Genomic DNA, 27,916 nt, shown 5'->3' with positions numbered 1-27,916 from the left:
ACTAACATGTCAGCCAAGTTCGGTACCATATTCCAATATATCGTACCAAATCACCTTCGACGGGTTGCGAAAAACATTTTAATGGCATCCTCTCATGCAGGCCAAAAAGTAAGAGTTAAGAAAGCCGCCATGTATTCTTTGGCTGGTGATTAATTGTTTTAGAACATACCGCGATAACATCATATACCGACGATTTATGCGGACCTTGCTTTTGAAATATACTGATTATGTAATGATATTAAATGCACTACCTTTGAACATATAACTGTCGGTGGGTGGACATCGCAAAGTGATGTTACTCGCTCATAGTTATGTGGAATAAGCGCATATGGTTTACACAGGCTCGGCTGTTACAGCACCGACCTAATTTTTGCTTGGGGTTGGGGTTTGCCTGGGCTACGAGAGTTATATTTGGCTGGTTGATTATTGAGAAAATGTTGTTCGGTAGATCGGATTTAGTCCCAATTCAGAATTGAATTTTTATCTCCACTCCCAATGGAACAGCTCGATGAAATGGAAAACCGCACGGTAGTACCTAAGAAATATTTTTAACCCGTTTTCTTGAGATAGCTGATCAAATTCAAATTCGGACGTCTTCATAATTGATTCGGAAGCGATATTTGTCATTAAACATATTTTATTTGTTTTTCAGCGAACCTCTGGTCCCATTAACGTTTTGCCCAATGGTCATTTTCAAAGCTGTGGAAATTACGCACATCTACGATTTACTCTTGGAAGGTACGACGTGAGGAAAACCGACTCGGATAGTGCAAAGACTCAAAACCGTCCGGCATCTCTCCCTCAGGACTTCAGTTTTTGCCATGAGGGCATTTAAATTTTGAAAATTTTGCATTTCGTAGAAATTAGAGGAAAATACAATTCCGGGCTTCAGTGCTGCAAAAAAAAAAAGATTTCAAGTAACGTAAAGTCAGTAACGAAATGGTTTCCGATCTTCGACACCCTGCAATTCCCTCCGGAATGAATCAGTTGCGATCGAAATTCTAACCTTTCGGCTATTTAAACTGTGAAATTCTCGATACGATAGATAAAACTTTTAAAAAAAGAGCAATTTTGCCTGTCGACTGAAAATTAGTCCTTAAGTACTGCGGCAACATGATATACGACTGCAATTACTCATGTTCACTTCAATAGTACTAATGGCGACACCGCTGAGTAAACATAAAATTTTTTGAGTGATGATTGATAATTCACGATTGATTTTTGAAGTATTATTGATCAATAAATTTCTGCCCAATTCAAAGTAAAAGTGAACCGCACCTCACCGCTGACTTTCAACACCTCCAGTAGTCGTTTTAATCGTGCGTGCTCACTTTTCACATTTTATTCATCGTATGCAAACGCTAAATTGAGATTAAATGAATCGTTGAAACTCACACGAACACTCATACGTACTCTTTAACATTAATTGGGGCAACGAGCAGCATCCCATAAAAGGTGGTGTCATGTTCTTTTAACCTGGAGGATTGTTGAAAATTATATTTTAATTGAAATATCATTTTTAAATGAAGCCACTCATAAATATTTAAGTGAAGTGCTCGCAAAAGTAAGTAGAAACGGACAGCAATATCTGCTAGAGAGGAGCTAATTCTTACAAATCGATAATCAATCTCATAGCTCCTTTTAGGACCGCGTTCCGCGGTCTCCCAAATAAGAATTCGCTTTATTCCCTCAACATTCGATAGAGACACTTTTCGTATCGTTTCAAAACGTGGTTGCAATAGACACAATTTTTCGAAGGGGCATTCTAAACTGTTTCTTAACAAAAACTGCTAATGTAACGTGATCTTACGAGAAATTCAGTACCAATAAATATTTCCTTGTATTTACATCATGTGTAAGACAATTAGAACATGTAAAGTGCCTTATTTGCTCCCAATTACTTCAACATTATCGCATTACACCGCATTACGAGCAAACGTGGACGGATAATGCATAGCTACTACTTCTATGTAGGACACCAGCCTAATCTGGATATTTTTGCAACCGCGTTTAGCAAATATTGAAATTTTAACCGAGATTTGGGTGGTTTTGAAAATGTGCAATTCAAAAACAAGCAATTACGAAGTTGTTAAGCAAAAAAGCGTGGTTGAATACACGAAAAATTGACTTAACGTAGCCAATACGTTTCTATCTTAAGCTCGCCTAGTTTGAAAATGATTTTGATACTAATTAACATAATCGCTTGTAAATGTTACATTAACATAGTTCAGTCTCTACTTACGTATCAGGTGCCACCAAATATTGCGTCATATTATATAATGTAGGGTTGGTAGGTGGGTTGGGCAGCCTTGGCATTGTCGTAATGGCACGGTCGACGTGGCATCGAATTCCTAAACTTGAATTTGTAACGTTGATGTTTCCTTAAAAAGTTCGAATCTTTATTGGTTTCAACTATGGTTTGAGGCATCTCAAAGTGATTTTATTAGCAGGAAATTCGACTATGGCGCCACTGCCTGCTGATGCCCTGTGGCGATACGAGTCAAGAACCCTTTTAGCGCTTTCATCGAGCTTTTTTGTCGCGCTCTACTGGCCGTCTATCTTTTTGAATCCTCACCCTTCGAAAAAATTCTACCTTGCAGATCTTAACAACAAATTCTGAAGCGGAGTGATGTAAAGTCTTACAAGTACTGTACGGACATAACATAATGCTTTACTTACAAATTCGAAATTAAGATCAAGTAAGACTCTCTCCATTTTTCATAATAAAACATGTAACAGCCCCATATAATGTTCTCCTAGCTTTTATTCTCGAATAATTACCCAAGGGATTCGAGAAACGGTGAGAATATTTTGTAAAATTTTAACCAATCCAGGATCAAACGTTCACCATTTTGTCCACAAACTAAGTTCTGTTAGATAGAATTTATGTTGTTTTTGTGAATCCCGTGTTTTGATCCAATTTTTCTGAAGCGCCGGCAGTGATTTTCCCTACTTTTGAGGAAAACACTGCCTAAGCAAATTTTCCAACGATACAACTCTCCTCCAGAGAGACCACTGGTGCAAAAACATATTAATAAGCAAATTCTCAAAATTAAAGTGCTGAAAAGGACAGACTTTTTTTGTGGAATATATAAGAGACGCTTTAAGTTCGTTAATGCAAACTGAGATTTGATAAGTCTAAGGTAGAGGAATTATCCCCCCTTGGAAGGGCAGTACTGCGTGTTCAAATGAAATTTGAAAAAAGTACGGAAATCGTCATATATATCATTTACATATATTACTTCAGTTCACAACAAGTTAAATAGTAATTCTTACTCTAACAATACGTCTATTATCACATATAGGGATCTGAACACCAAGGGTGTCAAGTAATCTATTAAATACCTAAAAGATCTCACGAATTTGCCGTTTGTCGTGTGTTAGGTAGCAGTTTTGGATATGAGAGTATAAAAGGTGGGAAATAGGAAAAATGTTTCTATTTTATTACAGTTTTAGGAAAAAATTTGAAACGCGAAACTTAAAAGAGCCTCGTCGGAAGAGACCTTTATGGATAAAAAATTGTTGCAGTAATATTTTTCAATATTTCTTGAAATAAATTTGAAAATACTATGTGTAAACAATCAATATTGTATTATACTTCTTATTAGCTAAGTAAATATTAATTGTATTTATCTGATTATATTGCTTTTTTGACTTAACAGTGTAGTAATCGTTTTAGGTCAATATCAAAAGTAAACTTTTTTTCATTATGTTTGGGTATGTTTGACCAAAACGGTTTTATGACGGCTAAGTTACGTTAAAGTAAATTGATACTAATGTTTTCAATGTAGAGGAAAAAGTAACATGTCGCTTCAGCCCTTATTTTTATCAACAATAACGAGCTCAGACATTAAATTGGTGTACGTTAACGATCCTTTGGTTGAATGTGGCACGATTTAAATCCGCCCATTACAACCACACACACCACGGAACCGGATCGAAGCAATGGCAAGACGAACTCTTCAGACGTTTCGCGAATTTATTTTCCCGTCCCCAAGACCACAAAAACGCAAAAAAATTTACAAAATTTGTGGGTCTCCATAATGGGGTATTTTGTATAACTTCTACTACGTAGCATTTACAGTTTTGGCATGTCCTCGGTGTCTTGGAGTAGTACCGCCACTTCCCAACAATTACGCAAAATTCCCTATTATTGGAGACCTGTAATCGTTAACTTTTTTTCGTTTCTGTGCTGTCCTAAGGATACAAAAATGGATTTTTGAAACTTCGAAAATTTAGCTTCGTCACTGTTATGATTCGACTCTCAGTCTGAGACTCGTTAGGTTTAAATCACGAAGTTTGGAAAATGAGTAAAATATGTATATAAAAATTCTGCCAATCTGCTCCTTTCAGTTAAATCACCTTAATATTTTGAAAAAAAAACGATGGCAGAGAAAATTAGTAGGCGACATACATATTGCCGCAAGATGTCCACGGGACACAAAATAAATAAATAAGTAGTGCTAGCTAATCATATCGTCAAAAAGGGGGTATGTAAATCGACAAAATACGAAAAAGAGGGCTTTGGCAAAACCATATAGAAGCAACGGTTTCGTTGCCCTTATACTTATTCATTCATAAAAGCTTTATTCACAATTCCATTCTCAGAAATCGTTCTAAAGCCATTCAAAACTGGAGATCCTATTTGCACTTCTTTTGGGGAGATACTGAATACCGCCACATCTGGAATGGTGTGATCTTCAGCATTAACATTGCCCTTTTCACTCCCGTGATTATTTTCCAATCTGGCGTCCTTCCTGTGTTGGACGTAGAACCACCTTTAAGCGATAGTCGTTGATGAAAAGTTTCAGGATGGGAAGGGGGTTTGTTACCCAAATATGACTACTGCTGGTACCGTAAGAACGCCTCCGAGGATGAAGAACGCGCCTGGCATGCTGTTAATGGTATGTGCGTAGGTGGCAGAGTACATAGGGCCGTAGAGAAGGGGCATCAGGGCTTCGCATGCGCCAAAAAGAGAGTTCAGTTTCCCTAAGAGCAGTGGAGAATGTATGCAAACGTTTCTCTATTTTGCAACTATAGATAATTAGAACTAACGCGTTACGACGTGTTTGTACTCTTCGCAACGGTGTTGGGCCAAGCAAACAAGAAGAGAACGTTTGAAAGAAGCAAAACTCTGTGTTTCTCGATGTGCAGTTGCGGTTCGTACCATCGTGGGTTTGTCGCAAATGCCATATTTACCTAATTCGTCCGAGGGTACCAGTTTGGATGCGATGGACCTCATAGCAATAAAAGACGTTCCGTTGAGGATTTCGACAATTGCTCCTGAAATATATAAAAAAAACCATGAAAATTGAATCTGGAAAAATGAAATATGAGGAAGCGTAATAGTATTAAATCATCGGCGATTTTTCCATGTAAAAATAAACCTATTTAGTTGTTAAGGAAATAATGAAGACAAGCTCAAATTTGCACGATCCTCGTGGTACCTCCTATTATCTACTAATCCTTAAATGAATGCTTCCTCAAAAGACAAGGATGTGCCTTGCAGCAAATTGCGGATTTTATCTAATAACATGCTTGTTTATCGTAAAAAAAAATCATAAATATGGCCTTGGACAAAATAAGTGTTAATGCAACTGACGTTTTTGGAATCTGGTCTCACCTAGATAAAAAACCAAGGAAGTCCTCGCGAATCCGTAAACGAAACTGGAGAGAATCTTGCTCATCGACGAGTAAATTCCAATGATCGCATCGTCGATTTTCAGAAGGTGGCTGAAAACTCCCACCGACACTGATGTACCTAAAAGTGATAATTTTTTTAAACATTTAAGGACCTTCTAATTTAAATAATATCGTACTTCAATCACGGCAAGTGCCCGCTGCTTTCACGTTTCAATTCAATCGTTAAAAAACAAATTAAATAATGTCTCGGATTGTAAGTTTTGAATGGCATGCTAATCAGATATTGTAATTAATTACTGAATAAAAAATGATCATTGTTTTATAATTTAATTGGGAAGTGGTTTAGAAAAAAAAAGTTTTTGTATGTTTTTTATATTTTACATTTTTATACGTTCCAGGGGACCCTCCAGGTTCAGCGAGACGTCCCGAACGACAAGAATTGCACAAACGGGCCGGGAGCGAGAGAGACCGGCCAATCACTAAAAATTAATCTTGTCATTACATAAGTTGTAACAATGTTAATTAACGAAATTAATTGCGATAGCTTGCAATCATAAAACAGTACTTCGAACGGCATTAGATCAATTAAGCATGGCCTGTACCAAACTGTAGTTTGTTCAGCTGATTTATTTAACTGTTCCCAGAAGCGAATTTTCATATTAAAAACAACGTCGAAAATAATCAGATTGGTAAGATTTAATGATTGTGGGAAAACCCTTTTTTTTTACCTATCAGATTCGTGATCATGCTGTAGGTTGAGAAGATGCTGAAGTCCACCTCGTCCCAGTTAAACCGATACCGGGTGAATAGGTAGGCCACGTTCATTTCACCTGGATGAAGAAAAATCAACACTTTAATCTTTGATCTGTTTCGTTTAACCTGGAAGTAGAGTGAGCGCAATTAAAGGACACGATTCGTGTTTTGAGTTTTCGAATGGGTCCGCGATATGCAAAATGCAAGGAAAACCATCAAGCGGCATTGCCGCAAGGCGATTTTATTTCCATATTGTTGAAGTCAAAAATTCGGTTATGTACCTTGAATCTAAATCGTTTCGACCAAAAACATTCGCTTAAAAGTATTTTTGCGGAATTCCTCCAACTCGACCTCCGATCCGTTAACACCTTGAATACGTCAATTCTTCTCCTTTTGGTCAATTGGACTTCCGTCCGTCCCAGATTATTTTGGTCATCGATTAGGTGAGAAACACCTTAGCGATGACCATCAATAAGGTGATTCGGTTCGTTTACCCTTCAACACCTGCACTCGGTGAGAATATTTAATCTATTAACCTTTTGCTTGGTTCCCTGTTTTATTGTTGCTCTTGCTGCGAACAACAATCATAATAATTGATAAAATATGGAATTCACTTCAATGTGCTCATAAGTCTTCAATTATTTAACGATACCACCAATTACGTTGCGATTACATAACGATCATTGCCAACTGGGGACACCATCTCCTAAGCAATTACCAAGGCGTTTTTAGTTCAAGCAATCAATTCAGAATAATAATTTAAATTGACTCTCAGCAAATCATCAATTCCCGGCAACACAACAAGGCGATGTTATTAAACTTAGCTCAAGATGACCAATAAAACTGCAGGTCCAGGTCGTTTATCGTTTATATCGTCCCTGAAGATTGCTGGAGATGACTGGCAAGTGCAACCTTTCTCTATTACATGATGGACTCTTTGACCTGAATATACCTGTGAAATCATTCAAGGTTTTTAGGCGATTGTTAGATTATTGATTTTTAAAGCGATCAATGCCACTTTCAGGGGTTGTTATGTTTTAACCTTTCACATACAACTGATTTTTTCATACTCACTGTTTGCACACAGCTTCAAATAGATTACTTGCAAAACGTTCATGCTAATTACTCTTAATTTTTGAAGTGTGATTATGCCGTGACTACGCAAATCTACGGACAGGGAAACGCCACATTAATGACCAATAAGTCAATTCCTGCTTTTAAAGTATTTTAAAAAAATTCTTGATACATTCAGGTTATTTAATATCTAGACCTTGCTCAACTAATGGGGTTACACGTCAATATTGTCCGTTTATATCGTTATTTAAATTTTATCGAGTAAAGCGAGGAAGGAAACATGTTCTCAGTAGTTCGCCTAATGCGACAAACCAAGAATATTTAGACGGAGAGGACAGTCGAACGAAGAAATCTTAGCATCACTCAATAGGGACTGACTAGGGGTGATAGGGGCTGAAAGGGGAAATGATCTGTTGAAAAGAAATCCTCAAACTGATCGGTAAAAAATTAAAATTTTTAATTTAACACAATCTAAAGAACCCAAATTCTTGTATAACAAGCACAAAGGAGGATGCTGCTAACACTGTTGTAAATACCGATGAGAAGTATTAGTGTCGACTAATCTATTAAGTGTCTTGAGAAACACTCCGCAGTGTAACAGAGGAATAGCATAAAAACAGGTTCTAAAGAATAAAAACAACACACCAAAAGAACTTCGGTTCCTGTATAACAGATTTATAAATTCTTGCGTGTCGAGACTTACCGTGCATAGGCCCAATGACCACCATAACCACCAGCATCAACAGCATCACCTTCATCTTCCTGTTGTTTGGACCGGACTTAAACGCCACCTTAAACGTGTCTACCAAGTGCCGAACATCAAAAAAATCCCTCACAAAGGCACAGGGCACTTCTTTCAATACTGGAATATCCACCTTCTTCGGTTCCTTCACTTTGGTATAGCCATAGTAGAGGGCCATCACGTACATGCACGAGGAGATCGAAAACACACCGTAGAAGCCGATTTTCTTGTAAAGAACACCACTTAGAGCTAACCCAACTGGAATACCTAGGGAACAGAACACGTTCACTATTCCGATTCTTAGAGTTCTGGTGTCCAGAGTAGTGACGTCTGCGACGTAGCTGAAGACTCCCATGAACATTGTAAACCAACCACCAGTCATAGCTGCAAGTTTCTTTGTGCAAGTTATATTTGATCGAGTGTGCCAAAAATGTGAAATTACCTGGGAATAATCCCTCGACAAATCCGGCGACTTCCATGGGAAGTTCGTAGTAGAAATAAGTGCACACTATTAAGCCTATGGAGGTTAGGAGTTCTCCTACAATGGGGAGAAGCATGCAAGGCTTGCGTTTGCCCCAGCGGTCACTCCAAGAGCCCACGAACATTATTAGGAACGCTGGTAGAGCGCTTTGGAGGATGGTTTTCCACACTCCCATAGAAGCGACCAATTGCTGCACTTCCTGTTCTTCTCGGGTATAATTTTCTGAAACAGAATATTCGCTCTAAATGAGATTTTGTGGCATAAAATCTGCTTACCAGTATTTCTAGCACTTAGCGCATCACAGACTTCGGTAGAATACCCCAAATTGACCCGGCAAGCCTTTTCGAGGTTCAGGTTTTGAGTGGCCAAGCTAGCGAAAACGCTCGGTATAATATAGCAAGCAAGCATCGGCTCTACTGTGATATTATTCTTTACAAAATTATATTTTTCCTTCCATGTCATCGACTTTGCCTCGTCTTTGTCCACTACCTGTTTTTTCTCCATGTTCGGCTGATCAGCTGCTTTTGCCATTTTCTTCTTTTTGAGCACCTGCAAAGTGAGAAATCGTCTGGATTTGGTAGTTAGATTCAAGTTTTACGTGGAATTAAAGAAGGATATCAAGCATAAAAAATTTTACGTATACTGCAGTTTTTGTATGTTGTCTAACGACATATTTATTTTGATTGTGTGAAATTTCAATGAATTATATCACTTTTTAGCCTCTAGGGCTGTTGCCTCATTTCTCCTTCTTCTTCTTTCTCATTATTATCATTTTCATCAATGTTATTTAAATCCCCGTTCCTTCAATTTAACCGGTCATTACTTGTCTTCCGCATTATGTATAGCGAACTCGCTGTTTCTCTATTTATCAGGAACTTGTCAGTGCGCTCTAAACCGGATAAAAAGAGCACAAAGGCTAATAAAAAAACATTTATTTTCTAAGGTTTTTTATGCAGTAAGCCTTCATATTCCCTAGACATGTTTCCGGCTATCTTAATCTCCGAGAATAATTTGAGTAATTTAAATTTTTCCCCGAGATTCGTTTATCACTTTCTCTGCTCAGTTCGCCCGTGGGAATAGGCCCATTTCCCACAGCCTAGTACCGGTATCCATGGCAACGAGGTAAAACAATCAAACGTTGACATTCCGGCGGCCATTTTGGTGGCAACTGGACCGAATGAGTTTTGGAAAGTTGTTGCTGCTTGAAAAGCTTAAAAAAAGGTCCTAAACCTCTTACGGCGCCCTGAGAAGAATCGTGAGACCTGTCAACAGAGGCGTCCCTGGACCCGCTCGTTCGTGGGGTGAAGGGCCCCTGATCAAGAATCTGCAAGTATCATAACCAGAAATATCGCTGCATTTTGTTCGAGTTTACTAATTATTAACGTTTTCTTTTTGTTAATGCAAATAAATTAGAGATGGAAAATTGTCAGTAAGTCGCCCTGTATGTATTTCTATCTTTCTTTTCTTTTATTTATTAATTTTCATTTTGTGCCCGACCCAGTTTCCTTCCTCAACGAGTCTTCGAAGGAACACAGTGCTTTTCCCACACTTCGTTTCTATCGTAAATGCCCCGTTGTGGGACAATTTGACACAATTTCCAGTTCGCTGAGAGCCTCCTTGTGTCAGTTCAATCATGAAAGTCATATATTTTCGCCCTAATTGGTAGCAATTCTCGGAATTAGTTGTTGCAATTCGCAGGTTTTCCGTTTAACAACAATGATAATCAAATTCCTGTATTAAATAACATCAATAGATATTATTGTTCCCATTTATGGGAAATCTGAGTCCGCTTATTATTACAACAATAGCGATTATCAAGCTCATTCTCACATACGAAGTAATCCTTCCTATACCGTCATGCTTTTTTGGTGCGATTTAAAAAATAAAATGTGATTTATTTTTGTTTGAGTGTTTAGTGTTCGATATTTGGCCACGTTTCCAACGTTTCTTAAATTTGTGGACCATTTCCAGGTTTGAGGTGTGAGGCCCTAATTAGTGAGGCATTGTATTGGAAACAATGGTCCTCAATGTCGACAGAACGCGCACACAATTACGTTGAAAAAGCCTTTATCAGATGGCCACAAATTGAATTTAAAAAAATGCGATTTCCACATTAAACGACCTATTGTCTAATTTATGATAAGGACATGAAAATCGATTGTTAATTTTGCACGTTCTGGTACTAATTGTGAAAGAAGAATGTCTGGAATGTCTACAATTCGTATATTAATAGAACCTCCCCACAGAGGCCGCAAAAAACTGTTATTATTAAACGAATTAACTTAAGAAAAAACTGTTTTATAACCCTGGGAAGCAAATTGTTATTTGAGTCAAGGCAGGATGGTTTCTGATATAAAATTAAACCTCGGCTATTTTTTAATTTCTATGTTTGTAATGACTTCCTCAATTTTCCCCTTCATGACTGATATCCGCATCTTAATAATATGTAATAGTATCTAAATGTTATTAGCCGCGACGGTTCATACTGATGGTATTTGCACCAAAGTACTCCTTGGGGGAAGTCGGTGATATAATCCCGTTGTTATTAGCGCCTTAATCGGATACAGAGCGTTCCTTTTTAAGGCGCAATATCGCGCTTTACGTGTGCATTTTTTAGAACCTTCTTGAAACAGATCAGAAAAACATATTTGACCAAATTTCCATTTATTTAATATTTCCGTACGTAGTCGGAACTTTCTAAAATTTAATACGTTACTTTGTTCAGAATTGAAACGCGCTCCAATTTCACTCACTCGGATATCTTACAGTTTAGGCGATTCCAATGAAGAGAACCTAATCCGTCCGTTCCTAGTATATTTTTTGGTTAACATCAGAATGTGCCTCTCGGCAATTTTTGGACGTGTACAGGATGAGCCGCACAGTAATTCACCTTCACTATATCTGGGCACAATTACGTGCCGCATATTTTTTAACCAAAACGATTAAGTTGTAAGATTAATTACCTGTTGCTTAAGTGGGATGTTTACGGTAATTAGAAAGGCCGAGGAAAATATTACGGTTTAACAAAAATCGCTATGACCATAAACAACGTACCCCTTTTCGCTTAACACGAAGTACCTCAATTGAACAGGACATTAAATAAATTTGATGCACACTTTGTAGTGAAGATGGTACAAACTAGTTACGTAGTAAAAGACATCCAGAACCGTGCTTGCACTTAATCGTAGGAAGGTCGCAAAATAATTTAAAATACAAGAAGCGTCTGCTATTTTTCGCTGACCTCATACTTAAGAGCCCTTTAAAAGCAAAACGATGCGATACTAATTTTTAGACGCTTTAAAACATCATCGGTTTAGGACTCCTTCAACTTTCTAAGCTGCGAATTGAAAGTGGCAAGCTTAAAATCACAGAAAGTGGTTGGAACGATAAATCACCCTATTGGTACCTTATTTATTCGAATTTTGGTCATCTCATGGTACAATTTTTCACTAATAATCATCCCATAAAGCTTCAATAAAAATTCCGATCGCATCAAAAGTGAATTAATGAAAGTGCATTGGGCCCGGCATGGGCACCGAAAGAGAACTTACCTTAAGTGGAACGCTCGCACATATCTCGGTGCACAGCACTTTCGTTTAAGTGGTACCTCTACGCAAAATTACAATTACTTAATTCGTGCCAAGTCAAAATAACCGTCGAAGCTCGACTAGATCGTCCGAACCTCACTTGATTTTTGCATATTGCCGAGGTATTTGCAGATTTACCTCGAACCCCACCATGGTACCATCAAACCGTGAAATTGTTAGATAATTTCGAATTTTTTGTGACGACGGTATTGTAGTAGAGGGATCCAATAATAACGGATTTTATATGCACTCAATGGATAATAGTATGATTCGCGACAAAAACTTAGAAATTAGAATAAAAAGAAAACAGAGCTTGGTTAGGAATCCCTAGAACTCACTTTCTACTCACCACACTGGTAACTCCAGCTACAGCTTTGGCCTGCGTCTGCCTCATTTCGTCCCCGAATCAATTTCAAATTCACTATCAACACACAATCATCCCCCTCGAACTTGCATCTTAAAACGACTCTATTCCTGCACCCAAAACATGAGGCACTTCGACTTAAAGAACATTAGATCAGTAGCTTCCAGTGTGTGTCAGTCTTGACCGCTTATCTGCACGAATCTAAACTACTAAACTGATGATAACGCATGTCGTCTTTAAGAATGGGCAGTGATAAGGCATAATGTAATAAGTAATGTGATTATCGTGAAGATTAGCCAATTGTTAACATACCTATTACCGAGCGCTGTATAAGTAGTATAAGGTCAAAATTATTGGTGTCACAGAGAACTTTATTACTATTTTGTTTCAATTTAGACCTCATTGCTTCAAAGGGGAGTTATTGCCATTCCAACTTCGTCCATCAAAATTCTCACTCTTCTTGCTTCCTTCTTAGTGAGAAAACTCAGCATTCATACCCTGCTTCGTGTATTTCCTCATTTCTAAAGTGCTTTCGTCACGGCTCGCTTTGGTTTTGAAAGGCTCGTAATCAGGATATTTAAAGCGCTGACAATGGTGATGAACCTTCATTCATCGCATGTTTATTCGCGTAAGCTTTTTTCACTTTTTGCACGAAAAACACCAAGACCTCCATACACTTCCGCCATATCGCGCCTGGACATCTCACTTAAATACGAGAACTGCCCGAGAATTACCCGACTTAACACTTAAAAGAAAACATAATGGAAAATGTTATATTATTTCTCAACATAGTCTCCTTTGAGATCGATACACTTTTCCCAGCGATGTTCTATCACTTTTGTACACTGTTTATAGTAAAAAGCTTCGAATACTTCAAAATAGCCATTAATCTCGGACTTCACCTCTGCATTATTGGCAAATCTGTGCCCACCGAGCCATTTTTGCGGGTTTAAAATGGAAATAATCTGAGGGGGCTAAATCCGGCGAATAGAGTGGGCGAGGAAAAAGTTCGTAATCAAGTTGATTGATTTTGGCCATCACGATTACGGAAGTGTGAACTGGTGCTTTGTCTTGATGAAACAAGACTTTCTTTTTCGCCAAATGCGGTCGCTTTTTCCTAATTTCTTCGCTCAAACGCTGCAATAAATTACTATAATCTTCTCGGCTTATTGCTTTTCTTTTAGGGAGATATAGTTAATTAAAAAAATGATCCCACATGCATCCCAAGCAACCGACGCTATCACCTTTCTTGGAAATGGAACAGCTCTCGCCTTCTTTGGAGCCGATTCTCCCCTTTAAGTCCATTGCCTCCACCGCTCCTTCGTCTCAGGTGTGAATGATGGATCCATGTTTCCTCCATCGGTATGAATAATCGCTAAAACTCGGCTTAATTGCCGCGGAACCTTGTCAAACACATTAATTGAAACATCCTCACGGTGCCCTTTTTCTTCATCTTGCTCACAGTTTTCTCATGTCCAATTGTTCGCTCAAAATGCGATGTCCAGTACTATTTGAAATGCCCATCATGTCTGCTAACTGGCGTCACTTCAGCCAACGATCTTCCAGTACAATTTTGTGGATTGTCCCCACCAATTCTGGAGTGATCAGAGCTGGAGTGTTATAGGGTCGGACCCTGTGGAGTTCGTCTCGGCAGTCCATGCGACCGCGTTTTAACTCTCCCACCCAGTATTTTACAGTTGTTATCGAAGGACAGGAATCCATCAGAGTAAAATTTAACTCTACTTTGATGTTGGATGGACTAAGACCTTTCAAATGAAATCATCAAATCACGTATCGACTATTTCTTCTATGTTCGCGATAGTTGAAGGAGAAATGTTTCCGAAAGAGAGCTGTGAACCAGATAATGCAGAAAATTGAAATTTTAAATATTTTAAGGTGATATGTATGTGTTGCTCTAACTAGCAGATATGGATCCTGGCCTCTCCTGGATAGTTCGATTGAAGGTCTCAAAATCGCAACATTAATATAAATGTTAAAAACCGGGCTTCAGGTCCAGCGTGGAAACTGACGCTTTCTGATTTTGTCATTTGCACGGAAATTATAATATCTCACTGGAAAAGTTACCAGGAGTTTGAAAACCCGGGGTTAAAAGCTTCGTTTGTGAATCTTAATTTAAACTCCACATTCCTCGATCAATTTGATTCCAGAAAACATTCTTCGTTGTGATACTAAGACTGAAAGTCTACCACAAGTATCTCCAAAGCGAGCCGGTCGTGAGTCATAACTAAACCCGCCATTATTCAACAGTATTCGTTAACAAAACCAATGCCACACATTGTCCATACGCACAATCGCGATCTCATTAGTTGGGCCAGAAATAACTTCCTCACCCGGCTTTTTATTTATAGAACCATTAAGAATCATTTCACTAGACGTACTTGTCCGCTCAGTGCAAATGCACCAAAATGAAAGCCTCCATTTCAGATTTCCAGAAGAACTGTGAAAAGATCATCGGGAAATTAACGGAGGAGTGCATTGACCAATTCAGAGAAACCAAAGACGATGTTACTCGAATCAGGTATATGTACGATGTGGCCAAATTGATCCCTCTTGTGCCTCAAGAGACCGACAAGTGTTTCAAGTTTGCTGAAGACCAGAAGAATCTGGGCAATAAGCATTTTGCCAAGAAAGAATATGGGAGGGCTGTTCAGTGCTATAACGCTGGAATTATACGATGCCCTCAAGAATCAGGTTAGTTCAAGTCTGACCAATAAACTAAAAATCAGCTCGAAATCTCTCCACAGTGGCGGAGAGAGGGTTGCTCACGATTTTGGTCTCAAACCGAAGCGCCACAAACTTCGAACTACATAAAGTTCGGAAAGTCTTAGACGACATAGACTATATCAATGAAATCGGAGACTATCCCTCTCACTTAAAGTACAAACTTTGGCTTAGGAAAGCCAAATGCTACGACCTCCTTCAAAATAAGAGACTTGCTGAAGAAGCTTATAGCGAAGCTCTGAAGTGGTTGAAGCAAAGCGGTCTCCCCGGGAACGCCTTAGAGGCTAAAATAAAGGAGATAGAGAAAGCTAGGGGTGGAGAATGTACTGTGAAAAGTCAACAGATTAGACAGGATTTAATCCCGTCTTTCCCAGAGGAAAGATTTGAAGGGGGATGCGAGTTTCTGGCTGCCAATCCGAAGATTACAGTCTGCCAGGATACCTATCAAGGGCGATACGCTAAAGCTACTGAAGATATTGATACAGGTTTTATTCACATTAGTATTGCTTATAAATTATTATACTCGTGGTTCTAGGCACGATACTGGTAGAAGAAACAGCATTTTGCTCAGTGCTGGACAAAGAACATGCCCTAACAAACTGCCAAAACTGCTTGGCTTCTGTAGAGCTCCCTATAGCCTGCCCTGGATGCGCTGATATAATATTTTGCAGTACTCGTTGCAGCAGATTAGCCATTAAAACTTTCCATGGAATCGAATGTGGAACATTAAGGCAATTTTACGAATTTGGACCCTCAGTTAATTGCTTATTGGCAATGAGGATTGTTAGTCAAAAACCGCTCAAGTTCTTCCTCGAAAAGAGGAACAAGTTAAAAGATTATATGAGAGACGTATGCAAGAAGAATGTTGTTAGGAAAAAAATTTATCGGTAGATAATTTGTGAAATTTACAAATCGTGATATTTATTAGGTACATTTTAGATCTGACGACTACGATAACGTTTTCTTTCTCTGCCGCAACGAGCCCCTAAGGAAGAAAGAAGAACTGGTTCACTACGCTTGCATGGCGATATATCTTCTACGTCTTCTCAAGCAAGGGTATTATTTCGGAGAAAGTTGCGATGACTCTTTAAGCGAAGACGAGCAGTTTATAGGCGGATTAATACTGCGACATTTGCAGATATTGCAGTTTAACGCTCATGACATATCAGAATTGCAAAATTGTCATCAAAATGACGAGAAGGATAAATTATCCTATCGGTCGGTGAATTACGAAAATGCGACCATTGGGGCTGCATTATATCCCACCGTGGCCATGTTCAACCACTCTTGCGATCCTAGCATTGTAAGGTAATAAAGTGGAGTTTATTGTCGAAGAATCTTTTGCGTATGACACTGTTTTAGGTACAATATTAAGAATAAAATCATTGTAAGGGCCATAAAGCCGATTAAGGCTGATGATATCATTTACGAGAACTATGGGCCTTTGTATACGGTTGATAGTCGAGAAAAGAGGCAGGAATATTTAAAAAAAAACTACTGGTAACATAATACTTATTGGGTATGTCGAATTATGATGGAAATTATGTGTTATAGGTTCGAATGTTTGTGCCAACCCTGCATAGAGCTATGGCCGCTAGCTCAAGAAATGAAAGAAAACGTGCTACGTATACCGTGTAAAACGGATAGGTGTCCTTACGTGTTTGTAGTGCAGGAACAGGAGGATCCTTTTTTAACTTGTCCATACTGCAAAAATGTGACCTCCCTGATGCCGTACCTTAAGGGCTTAATGGTTAGTATTTTAGTTTACTTACTACACGCCAACTATAGTAAACCTATATCTACTAATCGACCACACCTCGACTGTCCGTCCTCTCCCCTTGCCTTTCCGTTTCAGTTCTGCGGAGGTACCTACGTAAGTCCAAAAGGGAATTCCCCCGACACTTGGCCATCTTATAGTGCCAGTAGTAGTAACCTCCTTCGACAACGTTTATATTGTACAATTATATACATGTATAATGATAATTTCATGGTTCTTTAAAGTTGGTCGTTAATAAATTCCTCATTACAAAAAATCAATTAGAATTGTATCAGGAAGTTTTAGTGTATTGCAAAAGTCAGTGATATTATTATGTATGTCCATTTTTCAGAAATTGGATAAAATTTTGTACGATGCCGAACACCACTTGAGTTTAAACCAAATCGAAAATGCTTTGAAGAAATTTGTTCAAGCCTTGGAAATCTTGTACAAATACTCTCGGCCTCCTCATCCTGAGATAATCAAGGTGCAACGAAGGATTTGCGCCTGTATGCTGCATTTCGGCAATAAGGCGTTTGATTATAAAATAAACTTTAATAATTGATATGTAATTCAGCATTTAATCAAATACATTATATCATTTGTGAGAATAACAGTTTTGAAGAGTAACTAATAATGAGGCATCAAATGATTTTTTTCGGTCATAGAGTCGTATAGTAATAAGCGAGCAATGCTGTCTCTTGTGGCGCCACCTTCCAAGCACTAGGCAAGGGGTAAAACAATTCGACCTGTTTATATACATTATATAGGACTGTAGCTGTCAGATGGCGCCATATAATTCTAAAAAAGTTATATGTGGTTGACGAAGTATTTTAAAAAATGGAAAAAAATCCGTAACTTCCTCGATGATGAAAATTTCTAATTTCACCTAATAATGGACTATATAAGTTTAAAACAAGTAGAAATAATTAAATTGGAGTAACTCCAATGACTCGAATAACATCCCCATTAACTGCTTTCAGCTCATGCCCTGTAGACAGACACTTGATAGATGTCAATTGCAACAAATTTTCGACAATTGAGATTTGTTTTGATATTTTGTTTGACACTTCATTGTTTTCATTTTTTATGTTACTACGTGGTTTATTTTTTATTTTATTTTCTGATTTTAGCTAATCAAAAATTACATTATTTCACTCATGCAAGACCATGTCTTCCAAGCATTTCTGCCTCAAATGGACCAAGTTTCAAACCAGCATATTGAGTGCCTTCGAAAGCCTTCAAAGCACTGAAGATCTTGCAGATGTTACTCTAACGTGTGATGGAATCAGTTTAAAAGCCCACAAATTCATATTATCGGCATGCAGCCCTTACTTTCGCACCATTTTTAAGGTAAGGACAAATTCCCTTGATCTGCATTTTCATTGCAGCAATTCACTTGTAGGAAAACCCTTGCCCCCATCCAATTGTCATCTTAAAAGATGTAGCATATGTAGATCTAATAGCAATAGTAAACTTTATGTATCATGGGGAAGTTATGGTGTCTGAAGATCAGCTGCCCTCATTTCTTCAAACTGCAACAATATTGCAGGTTTCTGGTCTTATTAATATGAACACTGACAATCCTTGTACAATGAACAGGCAATCAGTTTTGCCTAAGAAAATGAAACTCAGTCATATTGAGCCTCATGAATGCCCTACCAAAAAGATCAAAGCTAGTCCCAAGGGACAAAAGCTTCAATTTGAAGAAAATACTTGTAAAAAAATAGCTGAAACACCACCTGAAACATTAGAAAGTGAAAATATTAAGAGTGAGATACCAGAAGAAATGGAGAAAAGTAGTGATCAGATTATCAGTAAAGGGAATGAAACTGTGGAAAAAGCAGAAAATCAATCTCAAAGTTCAATATTAGAAGCTGCACTTGAAGTTAAAACAGGAAGCATATTGGAGAGGTCATTGACCTCTCAACCTACTTCTGGTAAAGCTGCTCTTATACCTGTGTCATGTGAAAAATTGAACATGTTACCTGACATTTCCATACCTAAGACCATATTTATTCCCCGGAAACCTCCAGAGAGTGAAATGGAAAGATTAATATTGAGGTCCTCATCAGAATCATCATCCAGCCCTTCATCAGCTTTCGAACGCCCCACAGAATTTTTACAACAAAGTATAAAAGTTGAAAGTATTGAACAAACTAATCCAGATGTAAGTTAATTAATACCATAAAAAAACTAATTTTCCTCCTTTTAACCCTCTTGTATTTAACTGTAAAATGGTTTTCCAGGAAATGTCTTATGAAGAAGCAGCTCTAAATTTTTCGAAGTCAATAATAGAAGTGCCTCACCATAGCAGTCAATGTGGCAATTGTCCTCATTGTGGTAAAACATACTCTAACCAATCAGCATTGAAGTATCATGTAAGATTGGTGCACTCAGATCTGACCAATATGTATTGTTGTCATTTATGTCCTGAAAGCTTTGACTATAGGGAAGGCTATAAAAAACATATGGCTGACGCGCACTCTGTAAGGAATTGACGATGGATTGTTTGTTTTTGAGTTTTGTTAATTTTAATATTCTATTTTATTTTATATGTTAAATATTAAAGAGATTTTTATATACATATTAAGTTTTGTAATTTAAATCCTTCAAAAATCAAAAATTAAGAAATCAGCTTTCATGCCAGCATGTGCAGCTCGTTTTAAAACAGAGTGTCCTGAGGTTTCAGTAGTAGGATAAAAAATAAAAGACTTTCCTATAAAAATATAAAACATTTTAATAATTACAATAATTAGTAACGCTATACATAAAATGAGTTTATACACAATTCTTTACTATAGGAACAATAATTACAATTTCTTACAATCGAGTTATTAGGACTTTTCTGGGAAAGCCATCCGGTCTATAAGTAATTATGAAAATTACCTGAAATTTGACAAATACTTCTGTGAAATGAATCAACCATAAAGGCGTATTTATTAAAGTATTCAATTATACCCCACTATTGATATTTTAAAGCCCATTTTCCTTTGTCTATAATGAAGGCAGTTAATAAAAACTTATCAAGGCCTTCCTCTTGTTATTTACTTGAGCAGGAAAATATACTAACCAAAAAACTACTACTACTATTACTACTATTAAAACACTTCTGACGTTCTTTGGGCAATTTGTTTTTTTACTTGGCCGTTTTTAAGTGTTCTTTTTTTAGTACGTTTTTTTAAATAAAGTTTTTTACTACAAATAAGATTCACGAAATCACAGCCTCAAGCCAAAATTTTGTAAAATAACTTATTTTTTTAATCTTTGCAAATCGAATTTATGGTATAGAGGTGTATTGCCAGTAGAATGACTTTCGGGCTTCCCTCTTCTGTCCAATGTTCAACAGGGTCTGATAAGTGACCTGATCTACAACACGAGACCCTAGTTTTGATGGAAAAAATGTTCCAAATTATTGACAGCTATCTTACTGATAAAACAAAGGTTGTCAAACTGCAAGGCGTACTCCTGCCCCCAGTCAACTAGAGGCAAGCGTCCCGCAAAAAGCCGTTTTATATCACCACAACGGCACACGCTGAGCGCGAGCGATAATCCTAAAACAGCCAGTAAGAGACATTCTGTGCGAATGATACAGCCATTTTATCTAAACACTTGAACAAGTCAACTCAAGTTGATTTTAAATCACAAGTCAAAAAAAAAACCGATTATGGTTAGAAAAATAGTGATTCAATAAAGCGGCAAGAAACAATGTGTGTTAATTGAAAGTAGAAAAGTTATTAACAAACTGGAATCAGTGATTATTTCGCTTTTCTATTACCAAATTTAAAGCAGAACTAGTGTAATGCCATTACACTAGAGGTGGTGTAATTCTATTACACTAAAACTAGCATAATTCCATTACATTACGTCCATTACACAGGAATACGAATGTTATATTATTTTGCATCAAGCTGTTCAAAAAAAAATTCGTCAAATTGGCACTAATAATAAACATTTTAGAGGTTTTCGTGGACGGCACGGATTTAAATGGTACATTCGTTCAATGCCAAATATGTACAGAGCGTCAGGAAATTCCTTTGCGAACCTTCAGGGACTCCTTGAGTTATGTTAGGAAGAAACGTTCATACGAATGTAGGTCCGCAAGCGTTTTGTTAACAAAATAGAGTTTGTCAAAGTTTTAAATTACCTCAAAATTTAGTTCAAATTTGGAATATATGTAACTTTTTAGATCCTGCATCTTTAGATATGATAAATGATGCTAAAATATACAGAGTATTGAATTCCAATATTCTTCATTACCATCGAAATAATGTTTCTGTTACTTTACCAAACAAAAATCAGTTACACTCGGTTGATTTTATCGTAAATTGTATATAAACTTCAAATAAAAACCAAACTCTATCTCAAAAAATAAAACTTCCTTAATACAGTCCACCGATATTTACATTTTGACTTCCTAATCGGAGTCATTCTCCTTGAGCTGTTGATTTACGATGTACACAGAAGCGTTCCCTCAGCTGTCTAAAGGATCTGCAATTATTAAATCATCAGCTTCCGCTGCACTAATGGTGATCATCATTTTTTCTTCGTTGCTTGAACTATCGGAGGAAGCTGATTGTTGAGTCGATGTTGCTGCTTCCTAAAATAGACACTCGTCGAATCAGATTGGTTTAATTAAAATGATAGCACAAAACTTACCTGAGAATAATTTAGGTGCGTTATGGCGTATTTAATGTTATTCTTGCTATCTGTTATCCACACTGGCTGAGGCTTCTGCTCATTTTCCGGCTGAGGCTCTGGGTCGTCTTGAACTTCCCAGACTTCATCATCTTCTTGATCTTTATCCTGCTGGAAGAAAAACATCGAAATGTGTACATATTTCTTTGAATTAAAATCAATTAAATATAGGGTGTCCGAAATAAGATCTAGTTTTGCGACTCGTAAATTTTTTAAATGAATTGCAAAAGTATTCATTCATTTTCTATCTTCTATAAAATGTATACAGTTTATATTTATATTCGGGTTACATTACTTTTCTAAGAATTGGAAGTGATAATATTACTTACCGACAATCGTTGTTTCTGATGGGTCTTCAAATGTTTTGATAAATGGTCTGATCGCATGAACTTTTTGTTGCACTCACTGCATTGGAATCGTTTTTCACCGGTGTGCGTTCGTCTATGCCTCTGTAATTCGTCAGACCTCGTGAATCTTTTTCCGCAGAACAACCAAGTACATACAAACGGGCGCTCACCAGTATGCCACCTCAGATGCGCTCTAAAAATGGATCCGTTAAGTGCAAAAAAGTCCAAATTGAAATTTTTTAACTTACCTTAAGTGACTAGTTTTGCCGTAAACTTTATTACATCCGGGTATGTGACAAATGTGTTGTTTCTTCCTGTCCGAATGCCTTTCTCCTTCTTGACAGTTCGGACAAGTACAGGCCACACGGCGAACCCTTTGCTTCTGTTCCCCCTGGACATCGGATGCCGAAGGAGAAGCGGCAGGTTGACTTTCAACAGTGCTTACACTGATGGGTGTCGCCACCTAAAAAAAATAATTTTTTTTCAACGATTAATAATAATATAAAAGTTTTGCAATATAAACAAGTTCGGGAAGTTAGAATTCACGACATTTCGATGATGAAATTTTGCGTTCCCTGGAAGTATTGACAGAAAAATAACCACAACATTTAATGATGAAAAGGCCACTTTACATTAAGTGTAGTATGGAAGGTTTAGTATATCACAGCACTATGTCATTTACCTGAGGAGCTGGTGTTGTTGCGGTAACTTGAGGAATAATTTGCCATTTAGTGGGATCACTGGGATCCTGCTGAATGTGCTGTCCCACAGCTATTTGCGGCTGAGGCTGCGTTATCACTTGCACATTTCCTAATCCTAAACAGCGAAGAAATTGCAATTACAGAGAAAATAATACAAATTATTTGAACTAACCCGGTATGTTCTGTATCGTCGGCACGGTCTGAATATTGGGCAGTTGTATGATATTTCCAATTCCTCCAAGATTCCCGACTGTTCGCACTTGCTGCACGTTTTGCAAACTTGACACAGGAAGAGTAAATTGCTGACCATTGGCGGCTAATATAAAATACAAAAACATGGGTCAGATCAAAAACAAACACAGTTTAATAAGCATTTCCGCCAACATAAAAATCCTCACATCATTAGTCATAATAGTTTTTCATATAAAAACAGCTTACCAGTAAACGTCAACTGAGCGCTACCATCACCAGCAGTGACCACTTGCTGCGCCACTGACGTAGGCACTTGCGTTTGCTGTGGTTGCTGCTGCTGTTGCTGTTGTGGCAAAGAAGTGGCTATCTGGATTTGCTGAATTTGTCCAGTTGGTGTGATTATGCTGGCCATTTGCGGAATAAGTTGCGGTTGGGCCTGAAATTATTTTATTAAAAAAAAACAATCATGTACAAGAGATATAGATCCGGTTTTTAGCATAGGAATCTCGAGAACCATTAGAGGAACGGTTTCAGTTAAATAAAGGAAAAGTTTTTTAAAAACAAATTAGATCAGCTTTTTAATATCTAATAAAGGTTCCTATTACTTTCAGAAATAGTCAGTATCCCTGACGCGAATGTAGGGTTTAGTAATTAAAAGAATCCCATTCTTCAAACAAAAGCACTGGGAATGCTCCAAATTATGCGATAAAAACCTGTCTAAACGACAGATAAATATATACCTGGATAATATTAGGGACGGCAGCAGTGGCGGCTAATTGGACGGGAAAATGTATTGTCTGGTATATCGTCTGCCCATTCCCAGACGAAATGGGCACTTGAATGGGAATGGTTTGCTGCATGGGAAATTGAAAGACCTGGGGCTGCGCGGGGCGGACCTATAAAAAGCCAAATATTAATTTTTCAACCAATGTAATAGTGATCGGTGAAATAATGAAGAAGTTGGAATTTATGGGAAGCTGACCTGCACGCTTTGGCCATTCGACAGCTGGACAGTGGTAGGTAAATTAGCAGCGGATGTCGGTAAAACTGCGCCTGTAGGAGTGCGTATGATCTGACCTGGGCTAAAGATCTGTTGAGGCTGCTGACCACCTAAGAGAATTTAAAAAAGTTAATATAAGGAAGTGTGAAAATAACAGAGAAAGTAAATAAATAAGATATACGGAGTCTTAATACCTTAATTAAACATTATAATGTACTTTGTAGAAATTTCATCAAGCTACTTTCTCGGAAGATCATAATCATGTGTTAGACATTTTATGTCAAAAATTGTATTTTTTTAAACTATATATTAGAGTATTTTTAAAAGGCTTTCGCTGCTAGGTTTTAGGGTTATCAATACTTTACGACAGTGCGGAGCTATATCGATATTTGCAGAGATTGAAAATCTACGAATGAATTCGGCTCGAAGTCGTTTTTGTTTTGTTCGTCGTCGCTGGACGAAATCATATCAGGCAAATTTCGACTCACAGGGTGTGCTTCCGATACTTTTCTTGACAATGGTGAAGGGTATTCACAAAAAAATTCATGAAGTTGTTGACCAGTGGCATGTCTTATAATAATAATAATATAAATTCATCAAATTCATCTGTTGGCAGATGTTTGCTGGTACGTAGCTTAATCCACGCCCTACGTTTACGGTTCACCGCCTTCGGCAATGTCTATTTTAATGATTGGCGATTAAAAAAGGTGAGGCACATCACGTTCCTAATTTATTTAATGAGCAAGTGTAACAATTTTTTTTCTCTGCGATATAAGATTTAGAGAAAAAAAATGTTCAATCACTTCCGGCTACTGAATGTATCGCGTTATAAACCGCTGATAATACCCTTAAGCGAAATACCGACGGTCCAAAGGGCTAATCACTTCGAGGAAATGCAAACCAGGTAGACGTAGGTACCCAAGATTCTTTGGTACCTTTTTGGAGAAACATACTTAGAAAAACAGAAAACTTGGGTCTTTGTGTTTAAATGGCACGAAAAGACTACAATCATAAACCTGACAAATTTCTTGACGGGATACGTAGGGTTCAAATAGATTTTGTTGCCATCGAACAGGGCCCATTTAAATAAAATTTCTTATTGCTGTTTTCTGAAGCTACATTTTCTCCTAATTTCGGTGGTAACAGCAGAGAATTTCTTCGTCCATTAATGCGTTTATTTTAATTATTGCAGAATAGGTTTAACGACGCACAATTTACCTCTGGTTAGTTGAGGCGATACGTCATTATATCTGATAGAGAAGACGGCCGTGTTTTGCTCATCGATTATAAAATGCCGATATGAAAGAGGACCTAAAGGGACCACTTGTTGCTATACGTGCAAGAAAGAATAAACATTACTTAAAAGTTTCATTCTGATTAACCTTGACCGATAATCCAAGACAACCTCGCATAAACAATATTTTACACGTAGATGAAAGTCTCAGTTGTCAGGGAGAGGTCTCCCCCAAAACTTACCTGCTAGGCTCATGGCAGGAATGAAAATCGCCTCTTGTCCATCCACGCTTAGAGCTTGCATGCCAGCAGGTGCTTGCACCACGCTGTATCCCGTGAGATTCTGCCCAGCTGCAGCTGCAACCAACTGGGCAGCTCCAGCTGCCGCTTGTTGCTGCAGTAGCTGCTGCTGCAGCTGTTGGGCAGTTACGCCCGCTGCGACAGGAACACTCAAAACCTGGATAAAATTTAATATAATTAGGGTCTTTAATAGAAACACGGACCGTTTCTTGGAAAGCATAAAACCGGTTCGTTTTCATTCTACAACTAGTTCCCCAGAGTACATAACCAGTTTCTTTTCTGGGACCACACTGTGTGTGTGTATTTTTATGCACAAAACACGAAGACACATAGTATGCACACCTGTGGTTGTCCCTGTTGCGTGGCCTGTTGCACTGTGACATTTTGTTGCTTGACTTGCTGGCCTTGGGGTGAGGGCGTAGTCGACATGGCAAAGGTGTGAGCCGTTGGAGACTGTATTTGTGCCTGAACAGTCGCCTGTACTTCCCCTGGGCCGATGCGGCTGCAAGTAGCAGCCAGAAGCGCTAATGGTGAGGGTGCTACTACTGGCTTGATATCCTGTTGTTCCTGCAAACATACACGTGGCTAGAATGAATGTGACCCAAACGGGCATTTATGCAATTTATGGATGGGACTGTGATAAATTTGCCATTAAAAAATTATAAGATCTGCTAATTGTAGAACATAGTGAAGAGCCTTTTTTCTACGACTACCGTGGAGAGTCATGTTTTGCATACACGGAGTGATGCGAAATTTAAGATTTTCGACGAGGACTAATTAAACTTCAATTATTGTAAGTTATCACCTGCGGCGCGCATGCGATAGATGCGAGAGCTTACTAATGTCCGTACTTTAAATATTTCGCGTTTGGCAACGCCGTTTAGGGCTTATTAGGTAAGAGTACCTTAACTCTCTCCAAGTCCCTAAACTCACTTAACCGATTTTATAACTCTCGCCCCCGATCTCATCGTTTTGGAGGGAGCAATAGTGCACATATGTATGTAAATAAGATTACCGAGATTATGGGGTCACCGTCTAGATTGGTTCCTAGTTCGGTCCGAACCGCGATCTTGAAGTTATTTTGCACGAAATATCCTATTTTCGATTTTAACTTTAAGCACGGCTTCATACTATTTATTTTTCAATCTATGGAGTTTAGGTTGGTTCGGGATCTGGCTTAAGGTCATCCATTATATTTATATCTATTGGGTGCCCAACTTGAAAGGAACAGAGTCAAATATAATTTTTGGCCGATTTGGAAGCTAAATTGATTTCTTAAAAGCCGGATTTTTCTAAGAAAAACAATAAAATGTCCCTTGAAAGTTTCATCCATGGAAAGCCACTCGATAAGGGCCGGTTTATTCGCGTTTCCTGCGGTTGCACTGCCTACAGGGTGCCCCGGCAATACGAGTCTTATCTATATCTCTGTCCTGATTTTGGGACCCCCTGTACACTTCATGTCGAAAGTATAAAAGAGCGGAGCAATGAGTGCCATGCGGATTGGCAGTTCTGTCAATCCATCGTGTCTGAAGAGTAATATAAGCGAAGAAATTTAGCCTGAACACTATCCTACATTACTAGAGGGCCAGTATTTTATTGGTCATCTACCCAAAGCCCACCCATAGGAAATTAGAACGTAGTGGAAAGTAGGCACCCTTCGCGCTATATATCGACGACCTCGAAGGCCGACCTCCGCCTCCTCGTAGGCCGCCGGACCGAGCTACACCCACGACGACGCAATGGCAGCCCACCCTTTCAACCCATCGAAACTCACCTGTGACGGATTCTCAATAACGTACTCGGTTTTGGATTGTCCGTCACAGCTCATCCTTGATAAAAAATCCTTCCGACATCCTTATTTTGCACTACCAATTTCCGAAAGGAACAACAAAAGCGAGTTTACAGGCGCGCCGCTGTCGTGTCGTGTGAACTGCACTTCGATGTCGGCACTGCTTACGCGTCTATACGTATTCGACACAGTCTTTGTTCACTTTATGCACATAATTAATTACATTTAGGGATATTTGATGCGTAGTGTCACCTTTGGCGTTAAATATTTTTGGAATTAGGTCTAAAAATTTGGCATTGGGCGTGTTTAGTACGCGGGTTTTGTTAACGAAAGTTCGTAGCGCGGGCAAATCATGCGGGTTACAGGCAGGCCGAACGAAACTCAGACCACGCCATCCGGGGTCTGCCTTTGGTGGGGAGCGGTCCTTCAACTTCCAACGGCCGGGTGTTGCCGATCGTCAGAGGCGTCACTGCTGACGGGGCCGCGCCAAAACCGTAAATCTGGATAAATTTTT

The 27,916-nt window shown here is 38.3% G+C and overlaps 4 protein-coding genes across 10 annotated transcripts; 2 read left to right on the top strand and 2 right to left on the bottom strand.

Annotated features, from left to right (window-relative positions):
* Positions 1-3,222: 3,222 nt before the first annotated feature.
* LOC136339559 (probable peptidoglycan muropeptide transporter SLC46) lies at positions 3,223-13,114 on the bottom strand. 3 transcript variants are annotated; one of them, XM_066282920.1, is made up of 9 exons: positions 12,619-13,114; positions 8,969-9,242; positions 8,655-8,915; positions 8,174-8,596; positions 6,372-6,473; positions 5,624-5,761; positions 5,200-5,283; positions 4,833-4,989; positions 3,223-4,778 (listed from the first exon to the last, which is right to left on the bottom strand). In XM_066282920.1, the coding sequence occupies exons 2-9, from the start codon at positions 9,222-9,224 to the stop codon at positions 4,568-4,570; spliced, it is 1,632 nt and encodes a 543-aa protein (XP_066139017.1). In that variant the 5' UTR covers positions 9,225-9,242; positions 12,619-13,114; the 3' UTR covers positions 3,223-4,567. The 3 variants fall into 3 exon arrangements, with proteins under 3 accessions (XP_066139017.1, XP_066139015.1, XP_066139016.1); XM_066282918.1 differs by having other exon boundaries at positions 12,630-13,114; XM_066282919.1 differs by lacking the exon at positions 12,619-13,114 and adding an exon at positions 12,245-12,397 and having other exon boundaries at positions 3,224-4,778.
* A 1,893-nt stretch (positions 13,115-15,007) lies between these two features.
* On the top strand, positions 15,008-17,761 carry LOC136339188 (SET and MYND domain-containing protein 4-like). The gene is made up of 7 exons (XM_066282211.1): positions 15,008-15,356; positions 15,410-15,871; positions 15,922-16,273; positions 16,326-16,694; positions 16,749-16,886; positions 16,941-17,136; positions 17,495-17,761. Exons 1-7 carry the CDS (start codon positions 15,071-15,073, stop codon positions 17,705-17,707), a joined length of 2,016 nt encoding a protein of 671 aa, XP_066138308.1. The 5' UTR covers positions 15,008-15,070; the 3' UTR covers positions 17,708-17,761.
* Positions 17,762-18,187: 426 nt separating this feature from the next.
* Positions 18,188-19,729, top strand: LOC136339046 (protein abrupt-like). The gene is made up of 3 exons (XM_066281991.1): positions 18,188-18,495; positions 18,548-19,312; positions 19,392-19,729. Exons 1-3 carry the CDS (start codon positions 18,313-18,315, stop codon positions 19,641-19,643), a joined length of 1,200 nt encoding a protein of 399 aa, XP_066138088.1. The 5' UTR covers positions 18,188-18,312; the 3' UTR covers positions 19,644-19,729.
* Positions 19,730-19,857: 128 nt separating this feature from the next.
* On the bottom strand, positions 19,858-27,792 carry Spps (Sp1-like factor for pairing sensitive-silencing). 5 transcript variants are annotated; one of them, XR_010732064.1, is made up of 14 exons: positions 27,388-27,792; positions 25,956-26,180; positions 25,557-25,770; positions 24,063-24,190; positions 23,821-23,976; positions 23,327-23,516; positions 23,061-23,204; positions 22,870-23,003; positions 22,436-22,650; positions 22,170-22,380; positions 21,802-21,951; positions 21,549-21,742; positions 20,574-20,696; positions 19,858-20,511 (listed from the first exon to the last, which is right to left on the bottom strand). XR_010732064.1 is itself a non-coding variant. In XM_066281988.1 (12 exons), the coding sequence occupies exons 1-12, from the start codon at positions 27,439-27,441 to the stop codon at positions 21,617-21,619; spliced, it is 1,947 nt and encodes a 648-aa protein (XP_066138085.1). In that variant the 5' UTR covers positions 27,442-27,792; the 3' UTR covers positions 19,858-21,616. The 5 variants fall into 5 exon arrangements, 2 of the variants coding, with proteins under 2 accessions (XP_066138085.1, XP_066138086.1); XR_010732063.1 differs by having other exon boundaries at positions 20,574-21,742; XR_010732062.1 differs by having other exon boundaries at positions 19,858-20,696.
* Positions 27,793-27,916: the final 124 nt, after the last annotated feature.

The sequence above is a fragment of the Euwallacea fornicatus genome, chromosome 5 (genome assembly GCF_040115645.1).
Source record: "Euwallacea fornicatus isolate EFF26 chromosome 5, ASM4011564v1, whole genome shotgun sequence".
Lineage (NCBI taxonomy): Eukaryota > Metazoa > Arthropoda > Insecta > Coleoptera > Curculionidae > Euwallacea > Euwallacea fornicatus.
Note: the sequence above shows the minus strand (reverse complement) of the source record. Positions and strands in the feature narration are given on the sequence as shown.